At 45.7% G+C, this 15,066-nt stretch overlaps 1 protein-coding gene across 1 annotated transcript in view; it reads left to right on the forward strand.

The window, feature by feature from the left end:
* Window positions 1-15,066, forward strand: part of LOC139274800 (PC3-like endoprotease variant B) — a 994,028-nt gene that overhangs the window by 951,500 nt on the left and 27,462 nt on the right. The window contains exon 16 of the mRNA XM_070891493.1: window positions 13,195-13,324. Within this exon, the coding sequence (XP_070747594.1) occupies window positions 13,195-13,324 (130 nt within the window). The remainder of the gene's footprint in view (window positions 1-13,194; window positions 13,325-15,066) is intronic.

Consider the following 15,066-nt stretch of genomic DNA (forward strand, 5'->3'; position numbering starts at 1 on the left):
GGGATTTGAGTACAGGGGCAGGGAGGTGTTGCTACAGTTGTACAGGGCCTTGGTGAGGCCACACCTGGAGTATTGTGTACAGTTTTGGTCTCCTAACTTGAGGAAGGACATTCTTGCTATTGAGGGAGTGCAGCGAAGGTTCACCAGACTGATTCCCGGGATGGCGGGACTGACCTATCAAGAAAGACTGGATCAACTGGGCTTGTATTCACTGGAGTTCAGAAGAATGAGAGGGGACCTCATGGAAACGTTTAAAATTCTGACGGGTTTAGACAGGTTAGATGCAGGAAGAATGTTCCCAATGTTGGGGAAGTCACAGTCTGAGGATAAGGGGTAAGCCATTTAGGACCGAGATGAGGAGAAACTTCTTCACCCAGAGAGTGGTGAACCTGTGGAATTCTCTACCACAGAAAGTAGTTGAGGCCAATTCACTAAATATATTCAAAAGGGAGTTAGATGAAGTCCTTGCTACTCGGGGGATCAAGGGTTATGGCGAGAAAGCAGGAATGGGGTACTGAAGTTTCATGTTCAGCCATGAACTCATTGAATGGCGGTGCAGGCTAGAAGGGCTGAATGGCCTGCTCCTGCACCTATTTTCTATGTTTCTATGTTTCTACCCTCATCGACCCTCTTGGTTATCTCCTCAAAAAATTCAATTAGGTTAATCAGACACGATCTTCCCTTAACAAATCCGTGCTGACTGTCCCTAATTAATCCTTGCCTTTCCAAATGCAGATTTATCCTGTCTTTCAGGATTTTTTCCAATAATTTTTCCACCACTGATGTTAGGCTGACAGGGCTGTAATTACTCGGCCTGTCCCTTTCTCCCTTCTAAAACAACGGTACTACACTAGCAGTCCTCCAATCCTCCGGCAGATCCAAAGAGGACTGGAAAATGATGGTCAAGGCTGGTCTATTTCCTGTTTTACTTCGCTCAACAGCCTAGGATGCATTTCATCCGGGTCCGGGGACTTATCTACTTTCAAAGCTGCTAAACCTCTTCGTACTTCCCCTCTCATATTTATTTCATCCCGAATATCACATTCCTCCTCGATAGCAGTATCTGCATTGCCCCTTTCCTTTGTGAAAACAGATACAAAGTAATCGTTAAGAACCTCCCAACATCTTCCGCCTCCATATAACGATTACCCTCATGGTCTCTAATAGGCCCTACCCTTTCTTTAGTTACCCTCTTACTCTTAATATATTTATAGAACATCCTTAATTTTACTAGCCAAGAATTTCTCATGCTCTCTCTTAGCATTCCTAATATTCTTTTTAATTTTGCCTCTTAACTTTCTATATTCCTCTCAAGATTCTATAGTATTTAGCCGTTGATATATGACATAAGCGTCCCTTTTTCTCTTAATCCTCCCCTGTAATTCCCTAGACATCCAGGGGGCTCTTGAATTATTTTTCCCAACCTTTTTCTTTAAGGGCACATGTTTGGCCTGAGGCTTCCGGATCTCCTCCTTAAATGCCTCCCACTGTTCCGACAATGATTTACCCACAAGTAGCTGTTTTCAGTCCACCGTGGCTAAATCACTCCTTAACTTAGCAAAATTAGCTTTTCCCCAATTTGGAACTTTTATTCCAGGCTTATTCTGTTATTCCAGGCCATAATCAACTTGAATCTGACTGAATTATAGTCACTGGCACCCAAGTGCTCTCCCACTAATACCCCTTCAACCTGCCCAGCTTCATTACCCAAAACTAAATCCAAGATCGCCCCCTCTCGTGTTGGGCTTGTTACATACTGACTAAAAAAGTTCTCTTGAATGTATTTCAAGAATTCCGCACCCTCTATACCCTTCACACTAAATTTGTCCCAATCAATATTTGGATAGTTAAAATCCCCTACTATTACTACCCTATGGTTTTTGGACTTCACAGCAATTTGCCTACATATTTGCTCCTCTATCTCCCTCCCACTGTTTGGATGTCTATCGTACACGCCCAGCAGTGTGATCGCCCTTTTTTTATTTTCCAATTCGACCCATATGGCCTCATATGATGATCCCTTTAACATAACATCCCTCTTCACCGCTGTAATATTTTCTTTAATCGGTACCACAAACCCCCCCCTCCCCCTTTTTACCCCCCCCCCCCCCGCCTCTCTATCTTGTCTAAAAATCCTCTAGCCAGGAATATTGGTCTGCCAAACCTGCCCCTCTTTCAGCATTTCTGTAATGGCTATAATGTCATACTCCCAAGTGTCTACCCGTGCTCTTCGCTCATCCACCTTATTCGTGATATTCCTTGCATTGAAGTATATACCATTTAGTACAGGAAGACCTCCTTGCTTACGACATACTAAGCCCTGTTTCCTCTGTCTTACAGATTGTATAAAATCATAATTATAACTGTACAAAACACCCCACCCCTACACACACCCCAAAACAAATTTCTAACATTTATATCATTCATAAAAGTTTTCCAATTTCCAACAACACTTCATCAACATAGAACACAAATACAAAGAAACAAGGTACCCCCCTCCCCACTTACCTCCCAACAAAATAGCAACAACATAAAAATATTGTTACCAATACAACTCCTGCAGCCATGCACCTCACTTTCGTTTCTCCCCCCGCTTCTCCACCCCACCTCTACCCCTTCCCCTTCCCCTCCCAACTCCAAGCCGCCTTGCCAAAATGCTCCTCAGGCACTGCTTCATTGGGGGGGGATGATGGTAGAACCGGTGGTTGGTCGGATACGAGAGTGGATGGTGCTAGGAGGGAACATCCTCCGAGCCAGAAGTAAGATCTTCGTCCTGGCTCGCATGTGTTATTGGCAATGGGGGTGCGGCACCTTGGGGTGCAGTGCCATGCTCCAGGACCACTGATAGCCCTCTGACACCAGTGTTCCTGGCTATCGGCTCCAGGGCCTCCGCCGTCCGCAGACCGTACTCGGTCATGGTGGCGGACATGCTGGCTAGCTGTTGGGATATGTGCCCCATTGTCTGTTAGATCTGCTGACCTATGTCAACACTTCTCCTGGACAAGTATACCATGCCCCCGCTCAGATCTGCTGCTCGTGAAGCAGTCCTGCTGCGTCGAACCAACCTCCGCGGGGTCCACGCCATCATGGAGACACTTGGTGTGCCTTGCAGCAAGGTGCTTGGGTCCGCTACCTCCACGGTGGAGGAGGGCATGACAGCAGGAGCACTAGATGTCATCGGTGTTGCATAGATTATGGAGCTTGTCGATGCAGGCTCCTCGAAGTCGGCACTCTCATTAGTGGAGAAGGCACCCTGCAGCTCCACGGGTAAGATCCAGGGCTCCTCAGCACCAGATTGACGATCGTCCGGCGCCGGACCTGCAGCTTCTTGGCTCAGTGGTGTTGAATGGGGCTGCTCTGCTGGCTGAGCTACAAAACATAAATGAGGTTATTTGAGGAGAAGGAGTGCTAAGGCCACAAGGTGATTCAAACGCTACACACAGCATATGCACGACAAAAGCACTGCCGCTATCAAAATCATCACAAACATCATATTTCATGATCACGACCAAATTCTGCATTACAATGATTGTCGAGGCCACCATTATTTAGAGAAGACGTTTATTAATCATCTATCATATATAATTGTTTGGATATGAGTGGGTGTGGCATCTATTGACTTTACATCACACAATGGTGTATACTTTACTCACGCGGCATCACAACAGGTTCTACTGCTGCTTGCGTGGCCAACCGGGGGTGACTCCCCACTAGTGCTAGCACCCGCTCCTTGATGTCTGTCAGCTCGCTGATGACTGGTTGCCCTCCACCCGTGCGTCGTTGCTCGGCCCTATTCTTCACAAGCTTCTTCTGTAAAAGGTAACAGGACGACATGGCATGAGAACATTGCGTGATATCATAGCTAGGTACTGTCACGGAGACTGATACAAGACATAACTGACAGATGTAATCATGATTATTATGATAATTATCATTATTTACATAAAGACGTACACCGTGAATGCAGGCTTTGAATAAAACATTCCCAGTAGAAGTGCAAGGCATCACATCTGTTTTTAATCACTCATTACACTTACAACTCAAATTATATAAATATATAAGTAAATGTAAATAAATGTAATACTTACTCTGGTGGAACTGACAAGGTCATTCCAGCACTTGCAACTCATTCGTCACCAACAAGACCACTTCGACTATGTCAGCCCGTATCTTCTGGTAAACCTTTGGAGTGGGCTTCGCACGTCCATCCTGGGTCAATTGATCCCAACATGACTGCACCTCCTGCAGGAGGGAAGCATTTGCCTCGTCGGAGAATCTCCAAGCTCGTTTTCGTCCTCCTACTTCTAGCTCCTCACCCACCTCACTGCTTTCGCCAGTGTCCTCAATCTCCACAGCGTCATGTGTCACCTTCTCCATGCCTTCCATTTTAATTATTTTTTTGCCATAATCTCCATGCAAACAACTTTATTTGAGCTCTCAATTCTTTTACTGCTGCGAGATCTCTTCCTACCTCCCACAACAGCCAAACAAGCACACAACACACCCTCCCATGCTTTCAGTTCCTCTCTACACCCACTCTCTCTCTCCTCTTCTGCACATGTATTGATGACACCTGACCTCCTGAAACGTGGGAAACGTCCGTTGCCATGGCGTTGCTATGGACGGCGACAGTTTACGGCAGAAAGTCAAAAAATTAAACACTAACGCCCATTTCAGATCACTCACGGTGATGCCCATTTTATAAAATGGGAAGTTGGGGTTTCGAAAATGGGCGATAATCCGGCGATTTCAAAACCCATAATAAACGGCAACACTGGAAATAATGCCCATTTTTGGGCGATCTGCACAATAATGGAAAGTCTGGCCCATAGTCCCTTAGTTTTAGTTTCCCTTATGAGTGGAAATATTATCTCTGCATCCACCTTATCTAGCCCCCTCATTATCTTATATGTTTCGATAAGATCATCTCTCATTCTTCTGAACGCCAATGAGTATAGGCCCAACCTACTCAACCTTTCTTCATAAGTCAAACCCCTCATCTCCGGAATCAACCTAGTGAACCTTCTCTGAACAGCCTCCAATGCAAGTGTATCCTTCCTTAAATACAGAGACCAAAACTGTACGCAGTATTCTAGGTATGGCCTCACCAATACTCTGTATAGTTGCAGCAGGACTTCTCTGCTTTTATACTCTATCCCCCTTGCAATAAAGGCCAACATTCCATTTGCCTTCCTGATTACTTGCTGTACCTGCATACTCACGTTTTGTGTTTCATGCACAAGGACCCCTAGGTCCCTCTGTACTGCAGCACCTTGCAATTGTTCTCCATTTAAATTATAATTTGCTTTTCATTTTTTTCTGCCAAAGTGGATAACCTCACATTTTGCCACATTATACTCCATCTGACAAATCTTTGCCCACTCACTAAGCCTACCTATATCCCTTTGCCGATTTTTTGTGTCCTCCTCACAATTTGCTTTCCCACCCATTTTTGTATCATCAACAAACTTGGCTACATTACACTCGGTCCCTTCATCTAAGTCATTAATATAGATAGGAACCTAAACTGGGCATGGGTGAGCAGGTTATTGCTGAGTAAATGCCACTTGATAGCAGTGTTGACGACACATTCCATCACCGCTCATGATTAAGAGTAAAATGATGGAGCAGTAATTGACCGGATTGGGTTTGTCCTACTTTTTGTGGACAGGACATACCTGGGCAGCTTTCCACATTGTCGGATAGATGCCAGTGTTGTAGCTGTACTGGAACAGTTTGGCTCATAAGAACATAAGAACATAAGAAACAGAAGCAGTAGTAGGCTATTTGGCCCCTCGAGCCTGCTCTGCCATTCAGTAAGATCATGGCTGATCTGATCTTGGCCTCAACTCCACTTCCCTGCCCGCTCCCCATAACCCTTGACTCCCTGATCACTCAAAGATTTGTCTATCTCCACCTTAAATATATTCAATGACCTGAGACCCGGCTAGTTCTGGAACAGCACAACAGCCAAGATGTGTTAGGGGCCATAGCTATTGCTGTTTCCAATGCGATCAGCCGTTTCTTGATATCACACAAAGTGAATCGAATTGGCTGAAGACTGGCTTCTGTGATGGTGGAGATCTCAGGAGGAGGCCAATATGGATCATCCACTCAGCAGTTCTGACTGAAGATGGTTGCAAACACTTTAGCCTTGTCTTTTGCACTCACATGCTTGGCTCCACCATTATTAAGAATGGGGATATTCATGGAGCCTCCTGCTCCGCTTAGTTGTTTAATTGTCCATCAGCATTCACAACTGGATGTGGCTGAACTACAGAGCTTTAATTTGATCTGTTGGTTGTGGGATCGCTTAGCCTTGTCTATAGCATGCTGCTGCGGCTTTTTAGCATGCATGTAGTCCTGTGTTGCAGCTTCCCCAGGTAGGCATCTCATTTTTAGGTATGCCTGGTGCTGCTTCTGGCATGCTCTTCCACACTCTTCATTGAACCAGGGTTGGTCCCCTGGCTTGATGGTAATGTTAGAATGAGGGTTATGCCGGGCCTTGAGGTTACATATTGTGGTGGAATATAATACTGCTGCTGATGGCCCACAGCAGCTTATGGATGCCCAGTTTTGAGCTGCTAGATCTGTTCTGAATCTATCCCATTTAGCACGGTAGTGCCACACAACATGATGAATGGTGTACACAATGACAGTGTGATGATTGCTGCTACCAATGTTGCCATGGACATATGCAAGTGCTGCAGGTAGACTGGTGAGGACGAGGTCAAGTAGGTTTTTCCCTTGTGTTGGTTCTTTTGCCACCTGCTGCAGGCCCAGTCTGGCACTTATCGGCCAGCTCGGTCAATAGTGGTGTAACCGAGCCACTCTTGATGATGGACATTGAAGTCCCCGACCCAGAATACATTCTGTGCCCTTGCTACTCGCAATGCTTCTTCCAAGTGGTGTTCAACATGGAGGAGTACTGATTCATCAGCTGAGGGAGGGCGATAGATGGTAATCAGCAGGAGGTTTCCTTTCCCCTTTTGGAACTGAAGCCATGGAGTAAATGTTGAGGACTCCCAAAGCCATTCCCTTCCGACAGTATACCACTGTGTCTCCACCCCTGGTGGGTCTGTTCTGCTGGTGGGACAGGACATATTCAGGAATGGTGATGGAGGAGTCTGGGACATTGGCTGATAAATATGATTCTGTGAGCATGATTGTCAGGCTGTTGCTTGACTTGTCTGTGGGACACCTCTTCCACATTTGGCACAAGTACCCATATGTTAGTGAGGAGGACTTTGCAGGGTTGACTGGGCTGGGTGTGCCATTGTCGTGTCTGGTGCTGGTGCCAAGGTTGATGCCGGGTGGTCCGTCCAATTTTATTCTTCGTCTTGTTTTTCGTAGCAGTTGTGTACAAGTGAGTGACTTGCTAGGCCATTTCAGAGGGCAGTTAAGAGTCAACTACATTGCTATGGGTCTGGAGTCACAAATAGGCCAGACCAGGTAAGGACGGCAGATTTCCTTCCCGAAAGGGCATTCGTGAACCAGATGGGTTTTTACGACAATCTGGTAATTTCATTGTCACCATTACTGATATTAGCTTTTTGTTCCTAATTTATTTAAATTAACTACATTTAAATTCCCCAGATGCCGTGGTGGGATTTAAACTCATGTCTCTGGATCATTAGTTCAGGCCTCTGGATTACTCATCCAGTGATATTACTGCTATGCTACCATTCCCGGCTTCTTCAGCACCACCTCCAAAACCCATGACTTCTACCACCTGGAAGGACAAGGGCAGCAGGCGCATGGGAACACCATCACCTGCAAGTTCCCCTTCAAGTTACATATCATCCTGACCTGGAAGTCATCATTGCTGGGTCAAAATCATGGCACTCCCTCCCTAACAGCACTGTGGGAGAACCTTCACCACACGGACTGTAGAGGTTCAAGAAGGCGACTCACCACTACCTTCTCACGGGCAATTAGGGATTGGCAATAAATACTAGCCATGTCAGTGACGTCCATATCCCAGTAATAAATTAATAAAAATTAAGAAAAATAAATTACACTGAGGTTGGATTCAAAGGGGCCGAAATTCAGGGTCTGTATAAGGCCTGTTACTGACGTTTTGCGGTGGACATGTGGCGGAAACGAGTGGCCACCGCGTTGCAGTCGATGGGCCGCCCAGACCCAAATTCCACTCAGGGATTTGGTCACTGCTACAAATGATATCATGGACAGATGCATCTGCGACAGGTAGATTAACATAGAAGCATAGAAAATAGGTGCAGGAGTAGGCCATTCGGCCCTTCGAGCCTGCACCGCCATTCAATGAGTTCATGGCTGAACATGCAACTTCAGTACCCCATTCCTGCTTTCTCGCCATACCCCTTGATCCCCCTAGTAGTAAGGACTACATCTAACTCCTTTTTGAATATATTTAGTGAATTGGCCTCAACAACTTTCTGTGGTAGATAATTCCACAGGTTCACCACTCTCTGGGTGAAGAAGTTTCTCCTCATCTCGGTCCTAAATGGCTTACCTCTTATCCTTAGACTGTGACCCCTGGTTCTGGACTTCCCCAACATTGGGAACATTCTTCCTGCATCTAACCTGTCTAAACCCGTCAGAATTTTAAAATTTCTATGAGATCCCCTCTCATTCTTCTGAACTCCAGTGAATACAAGCCCAGTTGATCCAGTCTTTCTTGATATGTCAGTCCCGCCATCCCAGGAATCAGTCTGGTGAACCTTCGCTGCACTCCCTCAATAGCAAGAATGTCCTTCCTCAAGTTAGGAGACCAAAACTGTACACAATACTCCAGATGTGGCCTCACCAAGGCCCTGTACAACTGTAGCAACACCTCCCTGCCCCTGTACTCAAATCCCCTCGCTATGAAGGCCAACATGCCATTTGCTTTCTTAACCGCCTGCTGTACCTGCATGCCAATCTTCAATGACTGATGTACCATGACACCCAGGTCTCGTTGCACCTCTCCTTTTCCTAATCTGTCACCATTCAGATAATAGTCTGTCTCTCTGTTTTTACCACCAAAGTGGATAACCTCACATTTATCCACATTATACTTCATCTGCCATGCATTTGCCCACTCACCTAACCTATCCAAGTCACTCTGCAGCCTCATAGCATCCTCCTCGCAGCTCACACTGCCACCCAACTTTAGTGTCATCCGCAAATTTGGAGATACTGCATTTAATCCCCTCATCTAAATCATTAATGTACAATGTAAACAGCTGGGGCCCCAGCACAGAACCTTGCGGCACCCCACTAGTCACTGCCTGCCATTCTGAAAAGTACCCATTTACTCCTACTCTTTGCTTCCTGTCTGACAACCAGTTCTCAATCCATGTCAGAACACTACCCCCAATCCCATGTGCTTTAACTTTGCACATTAATCTCTTGTGTGGGATCTTGTCGAAAGCCTTCTGAAAGTCCAAATATACCACATCAACTGGATCTCCCTTGTCCACTCCACTGGAAACATCCTCAAAAAATTTTAGAAGATTTGTCAAGCATGATTTCCCTTTCACAAATCCATGCTGACTTGGACTTATCATGTCACCTCTTTCCAAATGCGCTGCTATGACATCCTTAATAATTAAAATTCCATCATTTTACCCATTACCGATGTCAGGCTGACCGGTCTATAATTCCCTGTTTTCTCTCTCCCTCCTTTTTTAAAAAGTGGGGTTACATTGGCGACCCTCCACTCCATAGGAACTGATCCAGAGTCAATGGAATGTTGGAAAATGACTGTCAATGCATTCGCTATTTCCAAGGCCATCTCCTTAAGTACTCTGGGTTGCAGTCCATCAGGCCCTGGGGATTTATCGGCCTTCAATCCCATCAATTTCCCCAACACAATTTCCCGACTAATAAGGATTTCCCTCAGTTCCTCCTCCTTACTAGACCCTCTGACCCCTTTTATATCCGGAAGGTTGTTTGTGTCCTCTTTAGTGAATAGCGAACCAAAGTACTTGTTCAATTGGTCCGCCATTTCTTTGTTCCCCGTTATGACTTCCCCTGATTCTGACTGCAGGGGACCTACGTTTGTCCTTACTAACCTTTTTCTCTTTACATATCTATAGAAACTTTTGCAATCCATCTTAATGTTCCCTGCAAGCTTCTTCTCGTACTCCATTTTCCCTGCCCTAATCAAACCCTTTGTCCTCCTCTGCTGAGTTCTAAATTTCTCCCAGTCCCCGGGTTCGCTGCTATTTCTGGCCAATTTGTATGCCACTTCCTTGGCTTTAATACTATCCCTGATTTCCCTTGATAGCCACGGCTGAGCCATCTTCCCTTTTTTATTTTTACGCCAGACAGGAATGTACAATTGTTGTAGTTCATCTATGCAGTCTCTAAATGTCTGCCATTGCCCATCCACAGTCAACCCCTTCAGTATCATTCGCCAATCTATCCTAGCCAATTCACGCCTCATACCTTCAAAGTTACCCTTCTTTAAGTTCTGGACCATGGTCTCTGAATTAACTGTTTCATTCTCCATCCTAATGTAGAATTCCACCATATTATGGTCACTCTTCCCCAAGGGGCCTCGCACAACGAGATTGCTAATTAATCCTCTCTCATTACACAACACCCAGTCTAAGATGGCCTCCCCCCTAGTTGGTTCCTCGACATATTGGTCTAGAAAACCATCCCTTATGCACTCCAGGAAATCCACCTCCACCGTATTGCTTCCAGTTTGGTTAGCCCAATCTATATGCATATTAAAGTCACCCATGATAACTGCTGCACCTTTATTGCATGCACCCCTAATTTCCTGTTTGATGCCCTCCCCAACATCTCTACTACTGTTTGGAGGTCTGTATGCAACTCCTACTAACATTTTTTGCCCTTTGGTGTTCTGCAGCTCTACCCATATAGATTCCACATCATCCAAGCTAATGTCCTTCCGAACTATTGCATTAATCTCCTCTTTAACCAGCAATGCTACCCCACCTCCTTTTCCTTTTATTCTATCCTTCCTGAATGTTGAATACCCATGGATGTTGAGTTCCCAGTCCTGATCATCCTGGAGCCACGTCTCTGTAATCCCAATCACATCATATCCGTTAACATCTATTTGCACAGTTAATTCATCCATCTTATTACGGATACTCCTTGCATTAAGACACAAAGCCTTCAGGCTTGTTTTTTTAACACCCTTTGTCCTTTTAGAATTATGATGTAGTGTGGCCCTTTTTGTTTCTTGCTTTTGTTTACTCGGCCTTCCACTATTGCTTTTTACCTTTCTACCATCTGTTTCTGACTCCATATTACTTTGCCCTATCTCGCTGCATAGGTTCCCATCCCCCTGCCATATTAGTTTAAACACTCCTGAACTGCATTAGCAAATGTTACCCCTAGGACATCAGTTCCAGTCCTGCCCAAGTGCCAACCGTCCCTTTTGTACAGGTCCCACTTCCCCCAGAACTGGTTCCAATGTCCCAGGAATTTGAATCCCTCCCTCTTACACCACTGCTCAAGCCACGTATTTATTCTAACTATCCTGCTCCCTCTACTCTGATTAGCACGTGGCACTGGTAGCAATCCAGAGATTACTACCGTTGAGGTCCTACTTTTTAATTTAACTCCTAGCTCCCTAAATTCAGCTTGTAGGACCTCTTCCCGCTTCTTACCTATATCATTGGTACCTACATGTACCACGACAACTGGCTGTTCACCCTCCCTCTCCAGAATGCTCTGCAGCCGCTCTGAGACATCCTTGACCCTTGCACCAGGGAGGCAACATACCATCCTGGAGTCTCGGTTGCGGCCGCAGAAACTCCTATCTATTCCCCTTACAATAGAGTCCCCTGTCACTATAGCTCTCCCACTCTTTTTCCCACCCTTCTGTGCAGCAGAGCCAGCCACGTTGCCATGAACTTGGCTGCTGCTGCCCTCCCCTGATGAGTCATCCTCCTCAACAGTACCCAAAGCGGTGTATCTGTTTTGCAGGGGGATGACCGCAGGGAACCCCTGCACTATCTTCCTTGCACTGTTCTTCCTGCTGGTCTTCCATTCCCTAGCTGGCTGTGGACCCTTCACCTGCGGTAAGACCAGCTCGCTACACGTGCTACTCACGTCATTCTCAGCATCGTGGATGCTCCAGAGTAAATCCACCCTCAGCTCCAACTCCGCAACGTGGTCTGTCAGGAGCTGGAGGCGGATACACTTCCCGCACACGTAGTCGTCAGGGACACCGGAAGTGTCCCTGAGTTCCCACATGGTACAGGAGGAGCATATCATGTGACCGAGCTCTCCTGTCATGACTTAACCCTTAGATTAACTTAAATTGGCAACAACAATGCTAAAGTTTACTCGCTGTTATAGAAGAGAAAAAAGAAAAACTACTCACCAATAATCAGCCAATCACTTACCCCCTTGGCTGTGACGTCACCTTTCTGTTTCTTTCTACTACTTTTTTGCCCTCTCCCTGTAGCTGCACCAGCTGGCCTTTTGTAGGCCTCTCGCCGACCCTGGACTCACGTCTCTCCACGCACCTCCCGACTCCTCTCGCGGCCTTTTGTAGGCCTCTCGCCGACCCCGGACTCACGCCTCTCCAAGCACCTCCTGACGCCTCGAGGTCAAGTAGGTTTTTCCATCGTGTTGGTTCCCTCACCACCTGCCGCAGGTCCAGTCTGGCAGCTATGCCCATCAGGACTCAGCCAGCTCGGTCAGTTGTGGTGCTGCCGAGCCACTCTTGGTGATGGACATTGAGAGTATATTCTGCGCCCTTGCTATCCTCAGTGCTTCTTCCAAGTGGTGTTCAACATGGAGGAGTACAGATTCATCAGCTGAGGGAGGGTGTTAGGGGTTAATCAGCAAGAGGTTTCCTTGCCCATGCTTGACCTGAAGCCATGCAACTTCATGGGGTCCAGAATCAATGTTGAGGACTTCCAGGGCCACTCCCTCCCAACTGTATACTACTGTGTTGCCTCCTCTGGTGGGACAGGACACATCCAGGGATGGTGATGGAGGAGTCAGGGATATCTTACCTTTACAACATTTCTATAAAGTACCAAATTGTGGCAAGTCTTGTGCTCTGAACTGTGGCCAGTAGAGATTGAGTTCAGATGTTCAAACACATCGGACCCTTGTAATCAGAAGACTGAGAAGGCTTTCATCTCAACAGTCTGAGCTAGATTTGAATCCAGGTTTCAAGGTTGAAAAGGCAAAGTTAAAATTCACCATGGCTCAAATAATAACTTTTTTTTTCAGATTACAGATCGTGCCAATTCCGGCATGGGTTGTGTGAGAAATGAGATTGAATTAACATCAGGATTTATCACCATGTTTCAGCTGACAATGTGGGGAACGTACAAGGCCGTGCTCCCCAAAAGAGAGGAAAGTAAGTGAATCTCCCAATGCAGAAAAGTATTAGAGAGATTACAGGGCCAAGATTTTTCATACATGGCTTGATAGCTGAAAAATGAGCAACTGGGGATAGAATCAATTTTGTACACTAAATATATATAAGCAGCTTGTGGGGAGGCATGTGAGAAGATTATTAGTAAAATATTAGCAGCTGTTTGGAAAGGATTCTCATTGTATGTTATCATTGCTCTCCATTCAAGCCCAATGCTGCAGACAGCACATTTGCCCCAGGATCTTATTGTGCAACATGCAGAGGCTGTTAATATGCAACTAGAAACCAATCCACAATAATAAGTTGTCACTCACTTACTTGTCATTTTATATTAAATGTATTTTAAGTATTAATGTTCTTCTTCATTTCTACATTGATACAATTGATAGAACTACAAGGAGCTGAATTTTCCTGACAAAATCTGCCCAACTTCAAATGCTGCAGAGGTGATATGGCAACAGAAATGGGGTGGAGAGGCCAACCACCAAAACCATGTCCCCAAAATTGCTCGTCATTATTTTTCTACAGTGACCTCAACATAGACTGAATTTGCCTACCCGGAGCCCACCCCACATGTAGATGAAAGTAGGCAGTATGGATTAATTGTTCCTGAAATTTCCCTGAATTTCCTCCCAGTTCATGCCACCAGGAAACACTGACACTATAAAGGTTATTGTTAGATTATTCAAACAATTGAAAGCAAGAATGTAATTTTAGGGAAGTCAATCAAAATTATGACTGGTTTTGATAGATAAGGAGAAACTATTTCCACTGGCAATAGGGTCAGGAACCAGAAGATACAGATTCAAATTGTTATGTATGCAACACCTTGTAACCAGCATTCTACTGCCAGCAGAGGGTGCATCTGCTGGAGTCCCAAGGGATCCCAGCATCCCTTGGGAGCACTGCATATAAGCAGGCCTCCCATGCTATGCCAGCACTCTGGAGTCAGAATAAAGAGACTAAGGTCACACTTACTCAAGTCAACAGTACTCAGTTACATTGCTTTATTTGAGACATAACAACTGGCGATGAGTAATAGATAATGAACCATCACGCAAAAATGCAGAGAACGGTTGGTATCCTAGAGAAATTCTCAGAAGGTGATGATTGGGAAGTCTTCGTGGAGCAACTCGATCAATACTTCGTGGCCAATGAACTGGAAAGGAATGAGAACGCTGCCAAAGGAAGGGCGATCCACCTCACCGTCTGTGGGGCAACAACCTACGCCCTCATGAAGACTCTTCTTGCTCCGGTGAAACCAACAACCAAATCATATGAAGAACTGTGTATGTTGGTCCAGGGGCACCTAAATCCGAAGGAGAGCGTTCTGATGACAGGGTATTGATATTATACATGTCAACGGTATGAAGACCAGGAAATGGCGAGCTACGTCACCGAACTAAGGCGCCTTGCAGGACATTGCGAATTTGGTGGATTCCTGGAGCAAATGCGAGGAGACTTTTTCATGCTTGGCATTGGCCATGAGGTTATCCTTCGCAAACTACTGACTGTTGAAACATCGAACCTGAGCAAAGTCATAACGATAGCCCAGGCATTTATGTCCACCAGCCATAACACCAAACAAATTTTGCAGCATAAAGATGCATTGGCAAGTACTGTACACAAAGTAACATCGTTTTCAGGCAGGAATGCATATGGCAGAACGTACACGCCTGCAGCTACATGACCTCAGATGACTCAGAGTCCGCCATCAAGTGTGA

The sequence above is a fragment of the Pristiophorus japonicus genome, chromosome 10 (assembly GCF_044704955.1).
Source record: "Pristiophorus japonicus isolate sPriJap1 chromosome 10, sPriJap1.hap1, whole genome shotgun sequence".
Classification (NCBI taxonomy): Eukaryota; Metazoa; Chordata; class Chondrichthyes; family Pristiophoridae; genus Pristiophorus; species Pristiophorus japonicus.